This window comes from Lupinus angustifolius, chromosome LG20 (assembly GCF_001865875.1).
Source record: "Lupinus angustifolius cultivar Tanjil chromosome LG20, LupAngTanjil_v1.0, whole genome shotgun sequence".
Lineage (NCBI taxonomy): Eukaryota > Viridiplantae > Streptophyta > Magnoliopsida > Fabales > Fabaceae > Lupinus > Lupinus angustifolius.
The window spans coordinates 18,751,530-18,778,281 of record NC_032028.1 but is presented as its reverse complement, the minus strand read 5'-3'; the positions used below and the strand labels follow the sequence as shown (position 1 = coordinate 18,778,281).

Sequence of the window (26,752 nt, the reverse complement as noted above, 5' to 3'; positions counted from 1 at the left end):
AATGCTCTGTGGGAATGAGAACAAATCTTAGAATCTCAGTTCTTTGACAAATTAAAAATATATGTTACTATGTAAGCTTTGTTTAAATTCTAAGAATATAAAAAATTAGTGCTAGTATGAAACGTGCAAACTCATCATAAGTTCATTAGTTTGAGGACATAACTTTTTTTCAATTTTTCATCTAATTATATTCTATTGAGTATTAAAGTATCAATAATTATAAAAAAAAATTGTAGAAAGTATCTATCATTAAGCCTAGCTTTTATGTGTCAATTAGTTAGTATCCTTACATGGACATAAAAAGGTGGCATGCTAATACTTTGCCAACATAGATAATGTGCTGTACTTAGCCACTAATTTTACTGCCAAAGATTAGGATAACAAGGCACTTAATTTTGTACTTCAAATATGTATACACAAGAAAGTAATAAAAGCAAGTGAAGTGAGTTTAATAAAAGTATTGTTTCTACATTGAGTTCATATTTACTACACTAATCACATTTTCTCATTAGATAAGTATATCACGCTCTACAGCATTTCTTGGTTTCCACTAAAGTCTCAAGATTGAAGTTATTCTCGCTTCGTATTTAGTGGAATAAATCCTCGTCTAAGATTAATTATAAGTTAAGGCTTTGCTATATAACATAACTGTTGATCAAATACCGTCTTACAAATCTGCTTTATTATATGTTCTAGTTAGAATATATTGGTAGTAAATGTATCTAAAAGTATGTTCTACTATAAAAGACATGTTAAAATATTAAAGGTACGCCACTCTTAGCACATGGGAAAGTATATCAAGTTATTAACCATTGAAATCTTACGTTAAATAAGAGTATGTTTAAGAGATTGATAATTTAACACAAAAAAAGTACACATAGGCACAAGGCAGGACCTATCATATTCAACCGTTATAAAATAATTGTAACATTATTTTTCTTGCTTTTTTAAATATTAATTTTGTGGAAATATTTCATTAGACCTAGGCAAGTTTTTCTCATCCAAAAAGTGGCATGTTCACGTTTCATTTACTTTATCCAACCACTTGGACTGTGCAAGACACCAAGCTACTACAATAAATTTGGACTCTGGTGCCCTTAGTCATTGTCTCTACAGACAAGTACTTGAGGGCAGTGTCATAGGAGTAACAATATACATGCCCTTGCACAGGGGCCATTAGATCACCTCACACTACATCAAAAGGTAGTACATTTTCTATCCCACAAAGCATATCAATCCATGTGTCACTTGTGATAATTGGTCATAGAATACTTAATTATTAAACTTTTAATTTAAATATACATTTTTCAACCAATTATAGCATGTGATACATAAAGTGACACTTTGTAAGACAGAATATATGCGAATTTAACTAATTGGACCCACACTGACTTATTCTTTGTAAGCACACTTTTGTGAGTAAAAGTTCTGCAATATAGTTATTATTAAGGCATAAATGAATTTAGTTTCTATTTCTACTAAGCAACTTCAAAGATTACAAAATAAAGAATAATTCAATGCATGTGAATGCTAATTAAGCTCAAAGAAAAACCATGCAATGCATCAGTAATTTGACATATCCATGCATGTTTCTTATTGGCAAATCAGAAATGAGACGAGCAAAACAGAGTTGACGTTATACTTTTGAATCACCAAAGTAGCTTAATGCAGTTAGTTTTTGACTGAGGTTAACAGCATAACTAAGAAAAGCTTTCAAACCTTTAACTGAAAGGTACACAATATCCAAAAGTGTGAATTTTGAGTGTCAAAATAATAAAACAACCCTTATATTCTTACCACTTTTATTCCTACACCATCTTCTACACCTTATGACTTTCTTCCTTCCACGTCACATCACCGAACACTTCTCTCTCTTCTCTTCCTATCTCTCTCCTCCATACACCTCCTCCTACACTTGTCCAGAAAGAAGTGCAGGAGTATCATTTTTCATAATAAAAATACACCTTTACCTGCTTATTGTGATATCGAAATAGTGGCACCTGCAATACAGATTACACCAAAACTCCACCAAATTTTGATGTACAAGGTCAACATAGCAGGAATAGCAAGAAATTTAGATACTGGATGTGACTGAAGAATTATAAAAATAAAACCCAAAAACAATAATGCAAAACAAGTATACAGCTGCCACATGACATGGTATTTTTAGTTCTTAAGATAAATGAACCAGAATAATAAAAGGCTGAAACACCGGCAGGCCAGTTTTTAGTTCTGAAGACAATATACCAGAATAATAAAAAGCATAAACAAAGGCAAGCTAACTTCAAGGTTCATGGGAGCACAAGTTCTCAAGCTTAGGAATTAAGGTAAAATGGACATGGCCAATTTCAATAGTCTCCACATAAGTTTGGTCCTCTAAGTTGACGCGTCAAGGTGGGCCATAAGGTTGTCAAACCCAGGTTTCGTCTGGTCCTCTGGTTTAGGCAGTATGAGGCAGGCTGCAGGCTTCATAGATCTCAGCTGTTTGGATGGGAAGGGAAAGGGAACAAAGGGAAAACAATTACATCAGAAATCTAAATGGGCACTGGACTGGTTAAGATATCAATCTCTAACATGCTAATGTGAATGCCTATATTATGGGAAGTTGCCAGCTAAAACACGAGCTTATGGAATTTGTAATTTACCTGCAGAGCTGCTATCAAGTTTAGTAAGCATGGTTTCTCCTCCTGGAAACACCATTCTGACTAGACAACCTGGCAACAGATACTAAATATCAGAACCGAAAAGGAACACTCAGAACAAAATATCGGCAAGAGTGGAGTCTTTACAGCACGGCCAGGGAAGAGCAAGGAAAACATAGAACATAAAATGGAGTTACTTTAGAAAACATTTCAGGAGAATATAGCTTTGTAGAAAACATTTCCATGTAATGGTACTTTCCAAGAAGCCATGTTCATTTGGGAAAAAGTTCAATAAAATACATTTTCACATAATCTCTCTAGAGTTTGGTTTTTTCCTTTAATAGGGCCATTTCCCTTATGATGGTATATTGGAACAATTCGCCAGAAAATATTCTGTGGACTGAAGCACCAAACATAGCAATGTGCAATGAAAAACCAAATCATACAAAAAACATTTTCCAGAAATAAACAGTTCTATAAGACAAATGCACACATTAACAGTACAAATCACACCTACATTAATGTGAAGTTAGAAGAAAAAGTTCCAAATACATTTTATAGTAGCACCAAACCTAAGTGCCAAACCTTCTCAGTTCTTGAAAAAATCACAGGAGTGATCTTACATTCATCTAGAGATCAGTTATCTTTGGGGCATATTACATATACAACAAAATGTGGCCCAATGCACGAGGCTCCCACCTAGTGGGGTCTAATGAAGATAGATGTACACAACCTAACCATTTAAAGCAAAGTTGTTTTCCAGATTTGAACCCATGACCTCCAGGTCACAAGGCATGCAACCTTACCTTTGAGCAGAGGCTCACCCTCTAGGTCCATATACAAAACAGATTAATTATAATATCAGTTGTGTTTGGTATGGATTGTGTTTTTAGATAATGATTATATTTATCTGTGATTATAATGTGTGAGATGAGATTATAATCTGAGAAGAAGAAAAACAACACATCAAAATGAAGAGGTGAAATTTTACTTCTTTTTCTTGGTTTAAAACTTTTTTTCTATAAACTAAGCTTGTTATCTAAACAGGCTTAGTTTATGAAAAAGCTTATAAACAAAAAATAAGCAAAACCAAATATATGCTGATGGACCTTTAACAGGAAAAGGTTGAGCAAAAAATCAAATAAGAGGAAAGATTTTAACAGGAAAAGGTTCAACAAAAAATCAAATAGGAGGAAAGATTGGTTACCCAGCAGTACTAGTCCGCCCTAAAGAATAACTTCCATAAGCCCCATAAGGAGCACCGCTACCAAGCTACAGATATATGGAACAATATTACAATTTTCAAGCATTGAATAAGAAATATTTAAATTTGAAGAACTAAATCACCCAAAAATATACTAACTAACATTTATGGTTATAGAGATGTACCTGTGAACCTCCGTAGTTTCCATAAGCATCACCAGGTGGCAAATCACTTGAGCCTCCATATCCACTTGAATATTGATGTCCACGTCCATGTCTTTTACCATCTCTAATGTCATAGTTTAGCCCATCTGGTCCATCTCCTGGAACAGGAAGATATGGCACAACTGGAAGGAGGGCAGAGACAGCACCCTCTCTATCAAAAAGATTTGCTCTCAGTCGTGTAAGTACATGCACAAGAGCATCCTTGGCAACATCAAGGTCTCCAGAAATCTAATCGGAAAGAGTGGGGTAGATGCAACATTATAGGACAGGACCGTAGGATTGATTAACACACAATGAAGATAATGTTACCCAACAAAAACATGAAAATATCCTTACCTGCACCATTTCATCATCTTCAGATGCAATTTTAGGAAGGTTTTCCTTTGACAGAATGCGAATGTTAGCCTTTGTAAGCCTCCTCATCTCAGTTATGATAGATCCTCCTTTACCAATAAGGCAACCAATTCGTGAGCTTGACACCAACATCTGGGTGGTGAAAGAGATGATTCCAGAATCCCTTTCAACTTTTTCACTGCATCGGGGTTGCAAACGCACAGCTGCTTCTATTGTTGGAGAGAAAGTCTCTTCAAAGAACTGTGAAGTACACTTAAAAAACGTTACAAATACAGCACAGATCATTCATTTAACTCACAAGCCCAAACTACAAGACACAACTATAGAACAAAACAAAACAAAACAAAACAAAAAATGGTCCACCAGAAGATAAATATTTCACCTCTTTTGTAGAAATGGTTATTAAGCATTCATCTCCTTCTTTTGCTGAACTATCAACTTTAATTGTTGCCCCGGTTTCCTGCCTCATTTGATTTATTATCATACCACCTTTTCCAATCACACCTCCAATGTTTGCGATTGGACAAACCAATTGAACTGAGAAGTCCCTTGAAGATGCTCCATCCCTTGGAGCTGAGTACAATGACCGTGGCCAATCTCCAGCATCACCCTTATATCCCCCATAAGTCCCCATAAGAGGAGCTATCCCCATAATTGGAGCTCCAGAAGTTGGACCCATGAATGAACCGCCAGGAGGGTAAACACCAGGAACAGCAGAAGCAAGCAGATGCTGAGATCGGGAAGGATTGTCATGAAGTCGAGATGCAATTTGATACAGAGCCTTCTTAACAACTGCAGCATCCCCAGAAATCTGGAGTTTTCCAAGCCAATAGAAAGAAATAAATATATATGCAAAGACAAGTATGAAATAAATTTCACTAAGATTAAAAACAGATGTAAAAAGTTTATCAAGTGCAACTGCTGCATGTATAGTACTTCGTAAAAATGAAGTTTCGATATCAATTAAACAACTAACCATGATAAAAAGTTGCACGAATAAGAATGAAAACAATTGGAAAGAGTTGTCAATTTAATTTAAAAAAATAACAAGGAAATCAAAGAATACAAATACTAAGAAAATCCATCCAGTGTACCTGCACAAGTTCATCAGAACCCAAGGCGCATGAAGGCAAATGGTCATCCTTGAGTATACGAATCTGGGCCCCGGTGTCACTTCGGATATTCTGAACTATCTGCCCACCTTTTCCAATAATACAGCCAATCTGATCAGACTGTACTAGCAGCTTAGCAGTAACTTGTTGACCCCCTTCATCCTCGTCCTGATCACTATGCAAGTCTTCAGCAACCACTCTGTCATGCACCTTAAAAAGAGCATCTTGAGCAGGTGAGACATAATCTCCGCTGTCGTTAAAAGCATTAGTCTCATCACTTGCACTGTAGATAGTAATAACACGCTCATCACATCCGGGCACTGACTCGCCAATCCTGACCTTGGATTTAGTGTCTATCCTTAGTTGTTTGACAATTTCACCTCCTCTACCAATAACACTGCCAATCTTTCGCGAAGGGCACAGATAACGGTACACAGTATCGTCTGAATCAATCACAAACTGCTCTCTGTCACCACCTGAATTCCTTCGTTTATTTCCTCTATTATCATAGTCAGATTGAGAGTGGGGACGCTTACCATGACTGCTCCTTTTGCTAGCCATCACAGCAAATACTTTATATCAACTTCTGAATTAGACACCCTACAAAATTTCACAAATTACAACATAAGGGTCATAAATGTATGAAAAAGAGACTAAAAATTTATACCTTGATAAATATATAACAATATAAACACATCTGTTAATCTATGTAACCAATCTCAAGGAACCTAATTTGGGGTTAAATTTCAAATCAAAATGATTAAATAGTTTTGCAGGACATGCTAACATAATTTCATATATACACAAAAAAATAGTTATTTTCAAACCGAAAGAATTAAAAAAATGTATCACAGAAATTAGATCCATTTCATGAGAAATACTTCATTGTCTACCTCTTTCCACAAACAAATTCCAAAGAGTTTCTTTAAGTTATGCTTCTCAGCATGAACCACCAATCAAGTATTATTTGTGCAGGTTTACAAAAAACGCACTTCTAGAGAGGTGATTTTGACAAAAATAATATTTTTAAAAGCTGAAGGATATAATTTCTCAAAACAAAATTATATTCCGCTTTCTCGCCACTTACGTTTTGTAAAAGCCGAATCAAACAAATGTGCGAATATCAAAGATGATTTTTTTTAATCCAAATAATCACTTTTTTAAATACAAAAAAACAAACAAATCCACCCTAATCCTAGGATCAACAATCGAATTGCAAAGCAACAATTGATAATATAGAATCACAGAAATCAATTAGATCTAAGAAAATATCCAAAATCTATAAAATTTGTACTAGAGATTCAAAATTGAACATGATCGATCTCAGTTTTTTCTCACAAATCTTAATAATAAATAAATAAAAGAGAAATTAAAAACCTTGGCTTTGGGGTATAGAATGATATTAGATGTGTTTGATGAAAGAGAGTCAAAAGAAGAGAAGAGATTCTTACAGTGGAAAAAGGGGTTGTGGATTGAACGTCGTCGTTTATGATTGTGATTAGGGTTCGGTTCCTTTATGTTTTTGTACAGCTCACACTCGACCCGATCTTTAAGATTCGCCGGCTTATACAACCCGACCCACTCATACTAGTTTTAAATAAATAATAAAAAACCAACAATGTATTGGTCCTCTTGTATGAGGTTAACTGGATCCTAGAAATATCACAAATTCAAATATTCGACTTCTTTTGAGCGTACTAGTTGAATAAGATAGTTACCAAAATATTAATTCTTTACCCTTTTCGATGAAAATATACTTTTGATAGTATAAAAAAATAAAATGTATGTTGAAAATATAGTATATATTTATATTTATACTATCAATAAAGTCAAAACAAGTAATAACTATGGTATAACTTTTAAATTCTATTTTTATCTTTTTTAACCTATTTCCTTAATAAATGAGAACTTCCACATTTTACTTTCATTTTTCATTAATACATTATTACTCATCCACACATTCTTTTTTATCTTCTCTTTTTCTCAACCCAAAAATAAAACAATAGCACATGAAAAAATATATACAACAACTCATATCAATTATTACATCTTATATTCTTAAATTTACATTTTCTATTAAATTTATATGTTTCGTTTTTTATACTTATACACTTATATCAAAAAATAAGAATGTGGGTCGACCAACGCGGAGTGTCAATCGACACGCCAGAGATGGAAAGAAATATACCTTTTGACCAATAATTAAGAAAAACTATGGCAAGAGAGGGAAAGAAATTAAATAAGTCATTATAAAGTCATACAACATGATGGTACAACAAATATGATAACTAAAACTCTATTTAGAAGCTGTTATGCCATGCCCAATCTAGTATAGCAAACATTTAGAAGAGTATAAGTTAGGCCTTAAAAATAAAATTATTTGATAGAATTAAATGTTAAGAAGAGTATAAAAAATAAGCTCATTTATCGTCAAATATAAAACATATAACTTGTTTTTCAGAAAAATATAATAATAAATAAATTTGTTTTTTTTGGTCTATTATGAGTATTTCTTACGAACTAATCTATTTTGGATACGTCATTTATCCAACAACAAAAATCATTCCTAAAAATCGAATCTTTAATATTTTAATTTTTCTATAATAATAGTAAGGTCTTACAATAAGGCTAATGACTTGGTGATAATAAATAAAAAATGTATGGAGCAAAGGAAAGCAATAGGTAAGAATTTAAAATGTATGTATTAATAGTGTAAAGTTTTTTACCTAGTCTGTATACTATTCATTATTAATTTGTATTATTTTTGTTTGAGAGTCGATCATAATTAATAAATCAAAGAATGATGATTTACTGATAATATAAAAAAATCTTACATTGTCATTATATGTATTAAATTCAAGAATAAAATGTAGATTGTTTTGTACTAGAAAAGTATTATTTGATCCTTTCAATATATGTGAGTGCCCTCTCAAACAAGTATGACTTCTAATAATTAAACTCTTTATATTATGAGATCTACCTACAGAAACCTTACCTCATACTATGGTCGTGTTAGTAATGAAATGTTAAATATAATAATAAAGAGTTTAAAATCTATCTATTAAAAGTATAATTTTTTTACATATTCATCATTTATTTGTAATATTTTTATTTAAAAATCAATAATAATTATCATATGGTGAAAGTTTACCGATAGTGTAAAAACATTGACACAATTAATATATATATACTAAATCTAAATGGATGTAAAATGTAAAGAAGTGAAAGCCCTAAAGCTATCTATCTTATATACGATATGGTGATAATATGATATCTGTGAAATAATCGTGAATGAATCAATGTCTACCTCTTCAACCCAACAGCATCAATTCCGTTACACACAAACGCCGTCAAAGGTTCTTCATCTCCGTAACCTTCCATGGGAATGCACTGATGATGAACTTGTTCATCTTTGTAACCCTTTTGGTAAAATCGTTAACACCAAATGCAATGTCGGCGCCAATCGCAACCAAGCTTTTGTTGAATTCGTTAGTATCTCTCTCCTTTTTTGTGTTTTCTTTTATATTTCTTAATTTTGCATTGTTTCAGCTTCCATTTTAATATTGATAAATACAGCATTTGTTGATCAAATTAGGAAATTGATTTTGGAAATGATGCAAAAAAGTGATTTTTTTGGAAGCTAAGGTTTTAATTGACGGGTTTGGTAAAAGCTTGATGTTTGGGGTAGATGCGGCCACAACTCGTAAAACCTTAACATATCAGAGACTGTAATGGTCACGGACCCAGATTGTAAACCTAGAAAATGTTGGAAAAAGTGATTTTGGAGAAAAGTGTTTGTTTGAGTTTGATCCATGTAGGTGAGATTAAGGCTTGATTGTTGTTGTTGATTTTGGGAAGTGATTTCGGAAAAAAAGTGATTTTCTTGAAAAGCTTGCAAAAAGTTATTCTAAAAAAGCATATTCTTGGTCTGAAACACTGCTTTCATATTTTTTATCACACTTGGACCTGGTCATTTTGTGATTTTTCCATCTCATGTTTCTAAACTCTCAAGTATAAATGCTTTACCAGGCAGATCTAAATCAAGCCATTTCGATGGTTTCATACTACGCTTCATCTTCGGATCCTGCTCAGGTTCGAGGCAAAACTGTTTACATTCAATATTCTAATAGACATGAAATTGTCAACAATAAAAGCCCTGGAGATATCCCCGGAAATGTCTTGCTGGTAACCATCGAAGGTGTGGAAGCTGGAGATGTTAGCATTGATGTTATCCACTTGGTAAATACTACTGACTTGACTATTTTGTCTGTGTGAGGTTGCGAGCTCTTTGATTGGGTAAATATGTATTGTACTACCTTTTTTTAGAGATATATGTATATTTGTTAATTTGGTTTGGATACATGTTTTAAAAGGCTAATGTTTAGATACATGATCTTAGAGTCTCAATAAAACTGGGGGTAGTCTTGAAACAAATGCAACAGAATCTTCTAATCCAAAAATTTGATAGTGGCATATAATATAAATATAATTCATATGAGAAAATGTGAAGTTATGTTAGTGATTTATAAATATCTCTTGTCTCTATCTTAAGACTCTTTAAACTTTGGATGCTCGAACATTTTAAGTAGGCGAACTAGAGGAGGCAAACACATGGACTGTCCTGAATTATGTACTAATGTCACTGGCAATTGGCAAACAACATATTCGCTAAAATCAACTTCTGTTTCTTTTAAAAAATTAAGCATAGCAATGCATAAATGCTGGAGAAAATGCAATGCAGAAAAATTTCAAAATAATTTTCTACTTTTCTTAGAAAGCATAAATACAGAACTTAGCCCTTTACAGGCCATTGAATCACTTTGAACAAACACTGGTTTGACACACTACAGACACGAATGACATTTATTCTTTATTTAGGTGTTTTCTGCATTTGGTTTTGTACACAAAATTGCTACATTTGAGAAGACCGCAGGTTTCCAGGTTAGTAAGTTAGTGAATTCACATCTTTGAGATCTTCCAATGTGTCACTGCCAGTATTAGCTCTATTTTTTGTCTTGACAGGCTCTGATTCAGTACACTGATGCTGATACTGCTGCTTCGGCAAGGAATGCACTGGATGGAAGAAGCATCCCTAGGCAAGTTGTGCTTTTCTATTTTCTCCTTTCTTCTTGATCCTCATCATTAATTATTGTGATTAAACCATACAAGTGCTGATTGCCTTTTTTTTTTTATCCAGATACCTACTTCCAGAGCATGTTGGTTCTTGTCATTTGCGTATTTCATACTCTGCACATAGAGATCTCAATATCAAATTCCAATCTAATCGCAGCAGGTGCTGATGGGGAGCAAGACAAACTATCATATATTGTTCCTCTGTTGTGTTTATACTTCAGTGGTATTTTTTTGAGTCCTCAGAAAAATTGTGAAAACCCTTGCATGCAATTTAACATGTCACGCTCTTGTTTGCTAATTGATATGTGTGCTCTTTGTCATCTTGGGGTTAGTGAAGATTGTAGTTGGAGACTTATAACAGTTGTTTTATGATGGTCACTTAGTAATCCACTTGACATTTTCCAGATGTTTGATAAAAACATTGTCATTAACTATGAAACTTTTATTCTCTTGTTATAAATTGTCATTAACTATGAAACTTTCATTTGAGGTTGATTTTCCCAAGTGATTCTTTTAGTAAATGTTTGTAAAAAAATATCAGGTGATACTAATTTTAAGAAGTAGAATTAACTTAGTTAGTCACATTTGGATTTATCTTGCTAGCCATTTGTTTTGGTTGGTAGGTTCTAAGAGAATAGATGCATGTTTCACACCCTTGATTATTTATTAGGTTTCATTCATGGATGACATTGTTTGAATATGCACATTTAAATTTTCTTTCTATGAATGCCTCTTAGATTTTAGTCCTTTGTCAATGCTTGGTTAATATTGTTGATTACTTATTTGTTTATGACTTTGCAGGGACTACACAAATCCTATGCTTCCTGTTAATCATACTGCTATTGATGGAGCACTACAGGTGTGTTGCTAATTTTTTCCTTCAATGATATATGTTTTGCATCCTTAAGTAGGTGCTGACAATCATGTCGTACAGCCTGTTATAGGTCCAGATGGGAAGAAGAAAGAACTGGAGAGTAATGTGCTTTTGGCATCAATTGAAAATATGCAGTATGCTGTCACTGTCGATGTTCTTCACACGGTGAGAATTTGTATTTCAAAATAAATGTGTAAATTTAAAGGTGAATTATACTTAATGCTGCCACTGTACCTGTTACAGGTGTTCTCTTCATTTGGAACTGTGCAGAAAATTGCTATATTTGAGAAGAATGGTCAAACTCAAGCACTAATCCAATACCCTGGTATTAATCCTATTTGAATATTCTTGAATATTTAGTCTTCATTTTTACTATGCATTTCAGACCTATATATGTACATTGTCTTTCCTTATAAAAGGGATGGCCCAGTGCATGAGGCTCGTACCTAGTGGAGTTTGGGGAGGGTAGATGTACACAACCTTGCCCTCACCTTGTGTTTCCTTATAGAATTAGTTTGCATTGTCATTGCTGGTTCCTTATGTGCTTCATGTTCATGCAATAGCGTGTTGATTTTCCTTCTCCAATCTTAAATGTGGATGATGGTTCTGGTTAATCGACTAAAATTGGTTTTGGCACTTCACTCTGATTACGAGTTAAAATACGTTTTCATCCAAGGGGAAATCTGGTCATGGCTGTTTTAGAGAAGCAGCTTTGTGAGTGACTAGGTGGTTTTGTTGCAATGTAGTGTTATTCAGCTTTGTTGACTTTCTATATTCTGTTGTTCATTTTGAGTTTGGAGAAATTTTTATTTTCTACCTGTTTCGTTTTGTTGAAATTTTATGGTTTTGGTAGGGAAGGAGAAAGAGAGAAAAGGAATGCTTACATGTTACAATAGTAAGAATATTGTGAAAAGCACAATAATGTGATATAAAATGTAAAGTGCTAAACCCTTTTATACAGGGGCTTATGTTAAGTACTAGAGTCGTAACTTTAATCTAATAATTTGATATGGAAATAAATCAGGAAATATAATGAATAGGATATGACTCATAAGATTGTCCCTGAATTAGATGTTGACTTTATTCCACAATATATCCTAAAGACCTAAAGATCATCTAAGGTATTTTATAATATTCTAAGAATATAGATACTATGACTGATTTTGTAGATATTCTAAGACCTCCCCGCAAATCAAAGCTTTATAAGGTTTTAAGCTTGTTGAACGCTTTGAATAAGAAACTAACAAAATGGATAAAAGAAAATAAAGCATGTCCACAAACGTAGCTGGAAAGGCAACTAAATACGAGGAGATGAGAATTGCTGGAAGGATAACTCAATGAGAAGGCTGTAATGTTCTACGTGTAGCACTGGTTGGTATATTGAATACCAGGGAAGAAGAGATTTTCAGCTAAAATTTCCTATCAATCAAATATACATAGCAAGAACTTAAACTTCTCCAATTTCAAGAATATTTGAAAGCTTCAAAGAACAAGAAAACTGTAGGAAACCCAATGAAGTTGAAAATTAAATCCGAGAACCACTTCTCTGGCTGGTGCGAGGCCAACATAAGTTAGCATTGGAATAATCATTGATGAGAAGTTAAGTCACCACTCGAATGATTCATTCATGGGAAAAAAGTCTTCTCCGGATTGATAGTCGGTGGGAAGAGAAGTCACTACTGGTATGATCCATTAATGGGAAAAGAGAGTGAAATGGAACACTCATATTAATGTTATATATTCAGTGTGCAATTGTGTGATACAATGCATAAAATATTAACACAAATTGTAGTAGGGATTAGCTTAAGCACTAGACTCCAAACTCTAATGCAAATATGTAATACTTGGAAGCATAGATCTTGTTTTAATTTATATTTCAGTGTCAATTCGTTCATCTATCATAATCATGCATCCTTTGCTTGCGGAATCATTTGTTTTTGTGGTTGTCTCTTCATGTGTTACTCTTTTTGGGTTTTTTCTCTCTTGCAGATGTCACAATTGCAGCTGCTGCCAGGGAAGCTTTGGAGGGGCATTGCATATATGATGGTGGCTATTGTAAGCTTCATCTAACATACTCTCGTCATACTGATCTCAATGTAAAGGTATAGAAAAATATATTAAGTTAATGTTCATGAGGGAAGAGTATGAGAAAAAGGGGGGGATTAAAGATATTCTTAGAAGCAATGTGGACATTTTCAGAAATGGTTCTTAAGTGTATGCTTCTCAACACTTGATTGACCTTTTTGACTTTTTGTTACATATATATAGTTGAGTAATTATAGATGAATCTAATTTTACTATTATATAAAATATTATTGTTTTGGTTTTAGGCTTTCAGTGACAAAAGTAGAGACTATACATTGCCAGATCTTAGTCTGCTTGCAACACAAGTTCCTCCAACAGGTTGGCAGAACCCTCAGACTACTCCGATGTACCCGGGTAGTTCCCCTGCTTTTCAGGCTCAAGTACCTGGAGGACAAATGCCATCATGGGATCCAAGCCAGCAGGCATTTAGGCCGAGTTATGTATCGGCACCTGACACTTTTCCTGGTCAAAGTTACAGAGGTCCTCCAATTCCAGCTTATGCCTCAGCTGCAATGCCAGCTGGAGCTTCCTCGCCTCATGGTCAAAGAAATCCTAATGTTCACAATGCAAGTTCTATGGGAATCACTCAGCATGGGGTTCCGCCAAATGTAAATTTTCAGCCTAGTGGTCCTTCACCTCCAGTTCCGGGTTCATCACCACATATGCAAACAAACCCGATGGCCGGTGCTCCACCTCAAGGTCATCGACCTTACTATGGTTAACCTGTATTACAACTGGGTGAATACACCTTGCTATCTGATATCTTTCTCCTTTTTATAGTTGGAAACTAATAGAATTCTGTGTCCCAATTTCTATTTGTAATGTCACAAGTATAAGTATAACGTGTTTACTCTTGTTTTTTACAAGTACAATCCTTATTATTCCCAGTTTTTATTTATTTACCAACCTTGTGTACATCAAATGAACCAAATTGAAGTGAGAAAGTGAGAGCACCAGTGACTACTTTGTTAGAATATTTGGTGAGTGATGTATTGGAGAGGCTATAAAGTCTTTGATGTGATCCAAATGCATTCAAAGATATGGAATGCCTAACTAGCCATTACAATGGTGTCTTTTATGTTTCTAAAAGCAATCTTTAGATAGTTGCACTGCAGAATAGACATTAACAAGTATCCCTTTGATGATGATATTCATGAGACTATTGTGTAAGATGAACTTTTGGTATTGGGTGGTCTGGTTTTTAAATAACAAAGGTTCCTTCAGTTGTCTGATCTTCCATGGCATCCTAGATGTTATATATTCTTTTTTTCTTTATTGGGCTCTCTGGTGCAGGGTCAAATTATAATTTCAAAATTATATATGAATTCAACAATTTTTTTCATATACTAATTAAACTTTAGATCATTAGTGGGAGGGAGAATTTTCAGTTTGTGGGAGTGATATTAGTGGAAGAGGCAATTACATACTCCGAAAAAGGTTCCTTACGTTTGAAGGATGCTATTTAATTGTACAAAAAAGTAATGGGAGTTGTTTAGTGGTGGGATAAAGCTAGACTCCATATATCACACCATATCAAAGTTCATGGTTCAATCCCTTAAAGCGATACTTGTTGGGAATATATAATCACAATACTCCAAAATGGATAAGTCCTTTATTCAATGGGTGGGGAGATACGGGAAAAAAAGTAAAAATAAAATTGAAACAGTTGGGAACCGGTCTTCCACTTACCACCCAAAAGTAGTACTTCACATGAGAGCAACATCTTTTGTCCCAAAGTTTGTACCACTTCATGTACCCCATATTTCTCATTGCTCAAAAAAGTAAAATATAAATTAAGTTTATTTTTCTGATCAATGGGAATAAAAGGATACATAGAATAATACACATCTTAAGATTTTACATGTAAAATAAATAATAATAATAATAATAATAAACACTAAGTATATGCAGATTGCATAGGTCACTAATGTGTAAGATATAAAGCATGGCAGACTTGTGAGTCAATGAAAAATAAAAGGTTACATTCTGAAAGAAAGATAACACAAAAAAACACAGTTTGAACTTTGATTCTTATTTACATATATCAAGGATCTACGAAGACAAATACACTATGTCTCACTATGTCACATCAACTTATATATATACATGAACTAAGACAACCATCTCATTGAAAATTTGTCTAGCTGCCACTACCAAAGGGGGCATACTCTTCAAAGAGAAGGCTTCCATTCCCTTAAGCAAATGCATGATGAACCATCTTCTGATCTTCCATTTGCTGACAAGGAGAACCAACTCTTACACAAAAATAGCCGACGAAATGATGTGTCTTTACAATTCGTAACTTGCTCAAGAACGGTTTAATACTGCCATGTCAATCTGCTTATTTGCTGAACTCAAGAAATAATTACAAATTTATAAGATATAAGACTACGAGGACTCGTGAAAGTTGATCGACCGAGACAATGCTGCTGGATTGGCCTGCAAGACTGGTGAGGTTTGAATTGCATGATTTTTCTCATCACGCTTTGATGGGAATGCTTTAAAGAGTCCCCCACCTGGAAATGAGTCTGCCTTATTAATTTCAATCCCAAGAGTTGACCACATAGAGCTTTTTTCTGCTTCTCCTAGGTCATCAATCCTCAATGTTTTCGGAACCCAAAGGTTTTTTTCTTTATTATTTCCTTGACAATGTTCATCTCCATCTGCTGCATTATTTGATTTTTCCGTGTTCTCTTCCCTCGAATGTTTACCCAAGGTTGGGGAGTTCGGACCAGAGCCAGTCGCTGTACTATTTGGGGATGACGGTTGTGCTAGCCATGGGATGTTCATGTTCCACGCACCCGGCGGCACTGTACAACCCCAATAAGCAGCAGCAGGATAAAATGGTATGGTAAATCCTGACGGGAAAAAGGCCGGTGGTGGTACAGGAGAGCTCCACTGAGCTGGGTTCCATGGGAAAGGCCAAGGGGCACTGGAAAAGTAGGGAACTTGAGGTGGGAAACCCAGAAAGTTCTGAAGAACTTGTTCTTGGGACTTGTCAATGGTTGAACCTTCCATTGGCTTTGCTGACGTGACAGAAGATTTATCAGGATTATTGTTCCCTTTTTCTTCACCGATATGCGGAACAAAAATTATTGGTTCTTCTGGTCCATTGAATCCATTTCTAGTGCAATCGTTTACTGTTTTATCAGCAAGTGCCAAAACAGATTGCATAGATTCGCACATGGGTGTATCAGACCCAAATGTCAGGACTGTGCCATTACATTCCAAGGAAGGATGATGGACACCATTTAACTGAGGATTCTGGAGTGCTGCTTCAGGGACAGTTATCTGATGAAAGTGAGTGGTGGAGTTCTTGTTCTTCCGGCGACCAGCACCAACAGGCACATTCCTCATGGACCCACCTGCAGTCCAGTATCTCTGGCAATTCTTGCAGAAATGACGTGGTTGGTTGGCATTGTAATTGTTGAAATAGCAGAACTTGGTGTCCATGCTCTTACAACGGGGGCAATGCAGTATCTTGTCCGGTTTTTTCAGCGTCTTTTCTAGTGAATCCTCACCGTGTTCTTCTTCAGTCCTTGAAGTTTCCCATGTAGTAGCATCTTTATCAATGGAGGGGGTTACAGATGCTTCATCTGATCTTGACGCTGTATCCACATTGGTGACCTCTTCTGATGTTTGGGTAACATGTTCCTTCTTATCCTCGGTTGGTTTTTCTCTCATCGTGTCCTGAATTCATGAAAACTTCAGCTGAGTATGTTGCTTTAAACTAAAAGTTTAGTATAAGGCTATAAGCAACACATTTATATCATGAAAAAGGATGGCTAAAGCATAAATTCACTGTGTTAAATTCTGCCTTCTGTAACTAAATATATTTTCCAAACAAAATAAGTATAAAAGTAATATTTATGCCACAGATTCTATAAACTGAAAGTACACATTCACACATGGAAAAATTGACAATAAAGCCGTCAACACTGCATAGAAGGATCAATAGAAGAAGAAAGAATCAGTACAGTAGCATATAAGCAAAAGTGTAAGGGGTGTTTGGGTAGTTCTATTTTCCTTCTGAATTGATATTTTTCATTGAAAGTTACAAGAATGGCACGTTAATTTGATTATGTTTCCTGCTTTTAGATTCCGTGAAGGAAATTCTGAATACAGGGTGGCATTTTTGTAGTTGTTAATGAAAACATAGCAACTGTTATCTGCAAATGAAAACAGAAAACAAACCAAAAGCCTCTAATTTAAGATCCACAAGTTAACTTTCAAAATCACAAATTTGATGTTTCATCCGTAAGCAGGTTAATGCAATAATTCCTCGAAAGGATGAGGTTTAAAATATTACCACCAAACTCTAATACACTTGGTGGCTAAAAGTACAGAAATGAGCATAAATAAAAGGCAATCAAAGAGGAATTTTTAAGCAGCTGAATATAATATTGAATTTCCTGAAGAACCATGAGTTGAGTAGCATCAGCTCATGATTCTTCTCTCACAGTTACAATATAGAACATCAATTATAAAACCATAAGGCAAGACAAACTGCGCTTATAGACAAAAGATCAACAAACAGAACCAGAAAGTATAGCAAATTGAGCTAAAACTCTTAACATTGCAGTTCCCAATTCCTATCTTTCAAGATTTGGCGAAACCCATATAAAACTCCAAAGTCTCAAACTCTTAACATCGCAATTCCCAATAGCACAAGCTAAGAAAATGAGTAAGAAGAATTTGGAACAATGACCAATTCGTTGTCGAAAAGGTTAGAGATTTATTTTTAAAAAGAAGCAAAATCAGATTAGTGCTTATATGGACCTGTCCATGTTAAAAACACTAACAAGGATTCAAAAAGAATTCAAGAGAAGCCTGTACCAAGAACCAGCAAGTACCGAAGTTATATAGAGTTATAGACAACTATACAAGTATAATAAAAACACTAATTTCTCAAACAACGATTAAAACACTGCAATATCAGAAACCTTGCACTTCATGACTAAACAAAGTAGCTGGGAAATTAATCCAAGTGTTCATTAACTCTTAATAATATAACTCTTTCAAGCCATAAAAAACTCAAGCAACATCAAGTAAAAAATGGCATCAAAACTTGAACAACTTAATAAGAATTGTAAATTTGAAATAAAAAACCATAAAAACACCCCAGATTGAATAAACCCCAAATCCCCAACTGCACATTAAATACTTTCAAATCAAATCAAATACATAAATAAATTAAAAAAATAAAAACAAGCCACCATAGCAAGTCAACAGAATCTCCAAGGCCTAGAATACACCAAACTAAAACCAACCCACTAAATATAATTGCATATCCAATAATGGGTCACACTCAAAATCAAAAATTTCTCATACCTGCTCAATCTCATTCTCTTCTTTTTCATCTTCTCTATTTGAACAGTTGATAGAAGAACCTTGATTCTTATCAACATCACCAAAAGATGAAACTGGAGCTTCGAATGATTCACCAGATCCGGTTGAAATATCCGTTACCGGAATCGTTTTCCCGAAGAGCTTAATCGCTGGGTCTTTAGCTTCAGACATATCTGGTTTTCTTTTTTAGGACAAAACCTTAAAAACAGTGTTTTTTTTTTTGTTTTTGTTATTTGTTTGTGAAAAAGGATGAAAGAGAATTACACGTGGGAAGAAAGTGGTGGTGTGTGACTGATTGTGCGGTTTTTTGTTGATACTTTTGAAGATTTGGTGAAGCTAGTTGCTACATCAGATGCAACAATGATTTTGAGCCACAAGTTTGTTTGTGGCATTCAAAACTTCTTTCTTTTTTCCTCCCTTTTCAATTGTTTTCTCTTTCCTATGTCTTCACAACTCACCTTTCATGACTAGTTGCACTTCCACAATCCCTTTCCATCCAACTCAGCACATCTTAAGAATATTGTATCAATTATTATAGGTTAAAATAAACAAATAAATGTTGATTTAATGGTATAAGGTCTTATTAGATTTTTAAATAATTTTAAAGGTTAATTATTTCATTTCTACGAATGATACCATTTGGGAAAGGTAATCATAAAAGGTTAGTTTTTTTCCTATAGGGTAATGAAAATACCTCGGTTACACAAAAATATAATTAGAATCAGGATTGTGATAACCGCATTGGACGGTCCGACCAATTTGACTACTGACCAGACTTGAAAATACTGGTTTGTAGTTTTAACCGAGAGAGGGATTTGACCACTTTGAACCAGAGAAATTCTGGTCCGACCATGTTAAACCTGGTTGAACCGCAATAACTCAGGAAGTGAACCGGATGGTTCACTTAAAATTTAAAAAAAAAATATAAGATTACTCTAATATTTTGTTTTACTCTGGTCCAAAAAGACGGAAATATGTTATTTCAATATAATCATATATAATTATTAATTATATAAAATTTTGTATTTATATATAAAATAGATAAAAATGATAAATTATATATGAAATCATCTGGTCCGATCGGACAGTTTAACTGTTTAAATTGGTTAAACCTAATACAAGACCTCTTCTGGTTTGATGTTCGGCTCGGGTTTCACAATATTGGTTAGAATAACCAATAAGTCGTTAGTCTAATAGTAAATTACATAGACCTCTCATGAGTTTTAATGAAATTATACAAATCACTCTTTCAGTACCTACGTAAACTCACTCCTAATTTATATATATATATATATATATATTACATTGACTACCTTTGCCGTTAACAGACCGTTAAACGACAATATCATGTGTATATCACATGTCATTTAATAAAATATTATGACAAAAATACCCTTTTATAACTTCACAATTTACTGCTCAAAACTTGTTTGATAAAATGTTTGAAAGAATAATAATCAATATATTACTCACAACTTCCTTAATAAATGTTTGAAAGAACTATAATCATAATATGATTGGACAATGTTCACTTAAAGTTTTTGTCCAGTATCAAGTTTGCTGCCGATGCTAATAATAAGGTACTATTAGCAACAAAAGAAACTGGAAATATAGACAATGATATATTTAAAAGTTGCTGCTAAAAACTTCTCGTCTAAAACATTCACTTCAATATTAAAGAATCATAACTTATATCACAAATAAATAATAAGAACAATAATAATAATTAGTAAAATGGTTATAGTAAAACTACCAGATTTATAACTAGGACTTATTAGGTGCACATGAGGATTTATCCAATACATAGATGATAAGTAGTTGCATATAGGAAACATGCTCACTTGCACTTGCAGTACCATTGTTACTAGGGGAGGGGGGAAAATAAGAGTTGTTGGAAGGAGAGGGTATTTTAGTATTTTACTCATCCATTTTAACTTTTAGTTAACGGTGTTACATTAAAGGGAGGTATGTGTAAGTGAGAAAAAAAGATAAGTGATATATGTAATTTCATTAAAACTCAGGGAATGTCTGTATAGTTTATTTTTAGTCTGATGATGTAAGGTCTCATCAGAGCATCATTATATTAAGTTGAAGGTTAAATTTTGATTCATGGGAATGATAGGAAATAAACACATATCTCATAGAGATTAATTCCTTAACGTGAGGTGATACCATTGTATATGCAAAATAAAATTATATCACTTACGAATAAAAGTGTTGTAATTGTTTAATTAGTGGCTTAGTAGTTAAATTATGGAAAAATTATAATGCATACAATTATAATAACGTTACAAGCACCTTAAATTACTTCTATGAAGCCAACAAAATATACATTTTCTAATGTGGAAGGATTATAATTATTTTGAAGAATATAGACTATGGAGATCAGATCGAAAAACCAAACTCCTCCCCTTTATAGAAACTTTTTGTGTTTAGGAGCAGTTAGGTCAAACTATAAAAGTAAAAGACATTGGAATGAATTTGTGGCTTTGTGAGCTTAAAGTTCAAGTCACAACAATAGCACCATAGCAACAAGGTGACAACATCACAATAAACGGTATGTGTTTTCTTTCTTCTATGTGCATTTTATCATATTTGAATATGTGTTTGTTTCTCTCTCTTTTTTTTAATCAAAGCCGTCAATCTTAAAAAGTAATTATACATTGACTTATCCTCAGGTATTGATGCATGTAAATCTGATAGTTGCACTTTTAGATTTGTGAGAAAGAAATAAGAAGAAAGAAATAGATGAAAAACAAGTTAGGTAGAAAGTTATATGCCTGTGTGAGAAAATAAGTTGTATTATTTGGTTATAAGACCAAAAAAAGATAAAGAAGTGTTAAAAAATTTATTTGTTTGTTTGATTTGATTAAATATGTGAGAAGGAAGTAATGATATCAACTTAGCAAAGTATAAAACTCTTGTGTTGGAATGGAAGAACTTTCATTTTAAACAAGAATCTCAACAATTTACTAACTAGTCTATTTCTCTATTTCCTAAATCACACTACCTCAAAGTTGTCGTTCAACATCGCTTATTTTAAATGCATAACAACGCTTTCATGCGCTTTCTATTTGACCGCAGTAGTATATAGTCATCATTAACAGCGCTTCACAAACGCTGTTATATTGATTATATACCACAACACAACACACAAAAAGTGCTGTCATATAGTGTATCGATACAACAACACATCGTTCATAAAACATTGTCATATAGGTCTTACATAAACAACGCAATAATAGAAAAACGATGTTGTATTACTCATAAATTTTCTCAAACAACACCTTAATACAACATCGCATCACACGCATAGCGCTCTTGTATTAATAATGTACAACAACGTTTTTTATAAAAGCATTGTTGTAGTTATCCTTTACAATAGCGCATGTCAGGGCTTCTCCTAGAATTCACTGTTGATTTGTATAAATTAATATCTGCATATACATTTATTAGCAGAACAGACATTCTCAACAACACGAATACATTAATACACGCCAAAAGTTTATTTTTATTAACATCAATACAATACAAAATACAGACAATGAATATCATGTCAATTATGTTTTGATAGAGTACATAATCTATTACCTATATAATAAAAAAAACTCCCTCTCATGACATGTGTCAATCTCTCAAGCCCTCATGACATGTGTCAACCTCTCATCAAAACTAAAGGTCCCTCATGACATGTGTCAATCTCTCAAGAACTCCCTCATGACATGTGTCAATCTCTCAAGCCCTCATGACATGTGTCAACCTCTCATCAAAACTAAAGGTCCCTCATGACATGTGTCAATCTCTCAAGAACTCCCTCATGACATGTGTCAATCTCTCAAGCCCTCATGACATGTGTCAACCTCTCATCAAAACTAAAGGTCCCTCATGACATGTGTCAATCTCTCAAGAACTCCCTCATGACATGTGTCAATCTCTCAAGCCCTCATGACATGTGATTTATTTAAAAATAAAAGGAATATGATTACCTATACAATATTAAAATATAATGTTACTATAGCAATATTAAAATAATAATAATAATATGAATCATAACATATTGTTTGTAGCTATTTTAGAGTTAAATAATATTTATTTTTATATTAATCTTATTTTAGAATCAAATAATAATGAAATTATAAATTTATTGATGATTTTTTTGATTAATAGGATACTACTAACTATATCATGTTATGTATGTGTAAAAAACAATGTTGAGAAAGTCGAGCAAGATGTTAAACCAGTAGATGACCCATATTAAGTTTATCCAATTTAAACAGTTAAACCGTATGGTTTGATCGTATGATTTTATATATAATTAATAATTTTTAACAATATGAATGCACTGGTAACATATATGGTTTTAACCATGCGAATGCACGAGCAACATACATATTCTTAATCATAAATGCACATGTAATATGTGTTTTTAATCATGCGGCAAAAAATATCGTCCCGTGCAAATGCAAGGGTAACTTGCTAGTTACAAATAAAAAAAATTACACAAATTACAAAGAAACAATATTTACAAATTACAAACAATCAAAATTAAGCTATAATTATACAAAGACTACTTGCATCTACTTTTTCCTTTTCTTTGATTGCTTTTGTCTTGTAGGGTCATCCTTGTTTGGAGGATCATATTGATTTACCCAAAGCCCTTCATCGTGATCATCTCTTGTATATAAATCATCATCAATAGTAGGTCCGCTCTCACGCGACTGATATGTCCCAAAAAGTATCATCTTCATCAATATCTTCATATTCTTGGTCATTAATATTGTTGACGATTATTTTGTTAGTTAAAAGAATAATGAACAATTTTATATCAGTCGGGTCACTAACATAGAATACTTGTTGAGCTTGTGATGCTAGAATAAATGACTCATCTTTATATCCTGGTCTATTAAGATCCACCTGCATGAACCCTAACTCATCAACTCGGAAATCATTGTTGTTATCAACCCACATACAATAAAAAACCGACATCTGAAATATTGTGTAATCAAATTCCCATATTTGTTCAATCACTCCAAAGTATAACATGTTAGCATATATTGGATTTCTATCTTTTGCACTTGACATGTATAAAGTTCGAGCAACAAGAGTCACACCACTATTTTGCATTTTACTTTGATCATCTTGTTTTTTCGTATAAAATGTGAACCCAATAATTAGGTAACTAGTGTAGGATAAAACATGAATGTTTGGACCATTGACTAACCATTTCAATCTTTCGGAAACTGAATGTGCATTTATATTCAACTCCTCATCAATATGATTTTTTAGCCACTTTAAGAAACACCGATTATGCTCTTTGGGAAATACAATTTTCATTCTTACTTGGGTAAGACTTCCTTAGCATCTCCTTGTGTGTTTCAACATATGGCTCAACGTCGTCGACATTATGTAAAACATATAAGTGCACTTGCTCCAATTCAATTTTTGTTATAGTCAATATTTCACTCCCAGTAATACCTTCACCAATTTAGTTTTTTCCATATCGAGACTTTGGAATGCCCATGAAATCACCATCAGTAAGGTATCTGGTACAAAAATCAAGAGCTTCTTCAACAACATATCTCTCGACAATACAAACATCTAGTCTTGATCGATTCTTCACATACCCTTTTAATGTCTTCATATAACGCTCAAAGGTGTACATCCATCCCATATAAGAAGGGTCACATAGTTGTATCACTCGAACAAGATGAATACTTATATTAACCATTATGTCAAAAAAAGAAGGTGGGAAATACATTTCAAGCTCACACAAAGTCAAAATAATTTGTCTTTGCAATGCATGTAATTTCTCAGGGTCAATCACTTTTCTACAAATTGCCTTGAAGAAGAAGCATAACCTAGTTATGGTTCCTCGAACTTTTTTAGATAGAATTGACTGTATTCTAATAGGCAAGAAATGCTCCAAAAGTACATGAGAATCATGAGACTTAAGACCTTTTAACTTGAGGTCTTTCATTGATACGAGGTTCTAAATGTTGGAAGAGTACCCCTCTAGAACTTTAACACTGTGAATAAATTTACAAAATTCCATTTTCTCCTTCCTCGATAAAGTATAAGCTACTGGAGATAGAAATGTACGTTTTTCCTTCATTATCGGTCTCAGTTCCTTTCTTATTCCCATACTAACCAAGTCCAACCTTGCATTCAAGCCATCTTTGGTCTTAAAAGGGACATTGAGTAAGGTACCAAGGAGACTTTCATACACATTTTTTTCAATATGCATAACATCGAGGAAATGTCTTACATATAATGAACTCCAATATGACAATTCAAAGAATATTGACCTTTTCTTCCACCCCTTTGTGACAATTTCTTTTGCAAAAGGTTTACCAAAGTTAGTATTCAAACCCTTTACCTTTTGAAATAATTGATCATCTGTCAATGGCAAAGGAGCACGACCTTCTTCATTGTTTTCATCAAATGCTTTTCTCCATCATCGATAGTGATGATCTGAAGGTAAAAATCTATGATGGCCAAGGAAGACATTCTTCTGATAGTATTCCAACATCATTGAATGAGTATTGTCTTCACATACAGGACATGAAAAATGACTTTTTGTACTATATCCTGACATATTAGCATATGTAGGAAAATCACTGATTGTGTCGAACAACAAAGCCCTCAAGTTGAAGCTTTCTTCCATATACGCATCATATACATTTATGCATGTCTCCCACATTTGCTTCAAGTCTTCAATTAATGGAGCCAAATATATGTCTATGTCATTTCCTAGTTGTTTAGGTCCAGAAATTAACATGGATAACATCACATATTTGTGCTTCATGCATAGAGAAGAAGGTACATTGTATATCACAAACATCACTGGCCATGTACTATGAGAGCAACTTTGAACACTATGTGGGTTAATTTCATCTGTTGACAATGCAAGACGTATATTTCTTGATTCTTGACCAAAACTAGGATAGTTGTGATCATTTTTTCTCCATTGAGGAGAATCTACAAGATGCCGAAGCTTGCTATCTTTAATCCTTTCTTCATCATGCCATATCAACTTCTTTGCATCTTTGGCATTTCTAAACATACGCTTGAATCTTGCTTTGATGAGAAAATACCATACAACCTTTTTGAGAGTTGAGTCTTCCTTCTTATATCATGATGCATTACATTTAGGACAAAACTTTAATGAAGCATACTGATTAAAAAATAAGATGCAATCATTTTCACAATCATGTATAATAATGTAGTCCATGCCTATGGAGCGTAACATTTGTTTTGCATCATAGGTTCGAGAATGGAGCACATTATCTTCCGGCAACATATCCTTCATAAGTGCAAGCAAGTCAATGAAACTCTTATTAGTCCATCCATTTACAGATTTCAACTTATACAACCTTGACACCGCTAGCAATATTGTGAATTTAGTACAACCATCATATAATGGTTTCTCATCATCACTTATCAACCGCTGAAACATCCGAGGACAATCCTGAAGATCCTCTTCGACAACGGTTGCCATTTCCTCGAAACGATCATCTTCATATGCATTTGTGTAGTTGTCTTTCATATGCATCTCATCATCACAATCCATAACATCTCTCGTCTCACCATGTCTTGTACAACATGTGTAACTTTGATCAATACCATGACACACTAAATGACCTTTTAACTCATTTGGAGTAATTCGGTTTGAGTAACAACATCTTAAGCAAGGACATACAATTCTATTAGGGTTTTCAGCATTCTCAATTGACACTCATCCATTTTCAATCCATTTTCTATTAACAAATAAAATA

At 33.7% G+C, this 26,752-nt stretch overlaps 3 protein-coding genes across 8 annotated transcripts; 1 reads left to right on the top strand and 2 right to left on the bottom strand.

The window, feature by feature from the left end:
- On the bottom strand, window positions 1,702-7,098 carry LOC109336438 (KH domain-containing protein At4g18375). Of its 6 annotated transcripts, none has more exons than XM_019573037.1 (9): window positions 6,988-7,098; window positions 6,073-6,136; window positions 5,519-5,979; window positions 4,807-5,235; window positions 4,407-4,664; window positions 4,032-4,298; window positions 3,850-3,914; window positions 2,646-2,714; window positions 1,702-2,481 (listed from the first exon to the last, which is right to left on the bottom strand). In XM_019573037.1, exons 2-8 carry the CDS (start codon window positions 6,095-6,097, stop codon window positions 2,666-2,668), a joined length of 1,554 nt encoding a protein of 517 aa, XP_019428582.1. In that variant the 5' UTR covers window positions 6,098-6,136; window positions 6,988-7,098; the 3' UTR covers window positions 1,702-2,481; window positions 2,646-2,665. The 6 variants fall into 6 exon arrangements, 5 of the variants coding, with proteins under 5 accessions (XP_019428582.1, XP_019428583.1, XP_019428578.1 ...); XM_019573038.1 differs by lacking the exon at window positions 6,988-7,098 and adding an exon at window positions 6,914-6,977; XM_019573033.1 differs by having other exon boundaries at window positions 5,519-6,136.
- LOC109336547 (polypyrimidine tract-binding protein homolog 1) lies at window positions 8,767-14,490 on the top strand. The gene is made up of 10 exons (XM_019573216.1): window positions 8,767-9,024; window positions 9,566-9,775; window positions 10,415-10,477; window positions 10,559-10,632; window positions 10,734-10,829; window positions 11,471-11,528; window positions 11,604-11,708; window positions 11,787-11,868; window positions 13,533-13,645; window positions 13,874-14,490. Exons 1-10 carry the CDS (start codon window positions 8,836-8,838, stop codon window positions 14,348-14,350), a joined length of 1,467 nt encoding a protein of 488 aa, XP_019428761.1. The 5' UTR covers window positions 8,767-8,835; the 3' UTR covers window positions 14,351-14,490.
- LOC109336741 (cyclic dof factor 2-like) lies at window positions 15,520-19,406 on the bottom strand. The gene is made up of 2 exons (XM_019573532.1): window positions 18,960-19,406; window positions 15,520-17,318 (listed from the first exon to the last, which is right to left on the bottom strand). The coding sequence occupies exons 1-2, from the start codon at window positions 19,146-19,148 to the stop codon at window positions 16,017-16,019; spliced, it is 1,491 nt and encodes a 496-aa protein (XP_019429077.1). The 5' UTR covers window positions 19,149-19,406; the 3' UTR covers window positions 15,520-16,016.

Excerpts from the sequence above, each read along its gene's own strand:
- LOC109336438 (XM_019573033.1), bottom strand. The coding sequence starts at position 6,097 with ATGGCTAGCAAAAGGAGCAGTCATGGTAAGCGTCCCCACTCTCAATCT. Across the intron at positions 5,236-5,518 it reads GTTCTGATGAACTTGTGCAG|ATTTCTGGGGATGCTGCAGT; the intron begins GTACACTGGATG and ends GGAAAACTCCAG. Across the intron at positions 2,715-3,849 it reads GGGCGGACTAGTACTGCTGG|GTTGTCTAGTCAGAATGGTG; the intron begins GTAACCAATCTT and ends ATCTGTTGCCAG.
- LOC109336547 (XM_019573216.1), top strand. The coding sequence starts at position 8,836 with ATGTCTACCTCTTCAACCCAACAGCATCAATTCCGTTACACACAAACG. Across the intron at positions 10,478-10,558 it reads AGAAGACCGCAGGTTTCCAG|GCTCTGATTCAGTACACTGA; the intron begins GTTAGTAAGTTA and ends TTGTCTTGACAG. Across the intron at positions 10,830-11,470 it reads TTCCAATCTAATCGCAGCAG|GGACTACACAAATCCTATGC; the intron begins GTGCTGATGGGG and ends ATGACTTTGCAG.
- LOC109336741 (XM_019573532.1), bottom strand. The coding sequence starts at position 19,148 with ATGTCTGAAGCTAAAGACCCAGCGATTAAGCTCTTCGGGAAAACGATT. Across the intron at positions 17,319-18,959 it reads AAGAGAATGAGATTGAGCAG|GACACGATGAGAGAAAAACC; the intron begins GTATGAGAAATT and ends TCATGAATTCAG.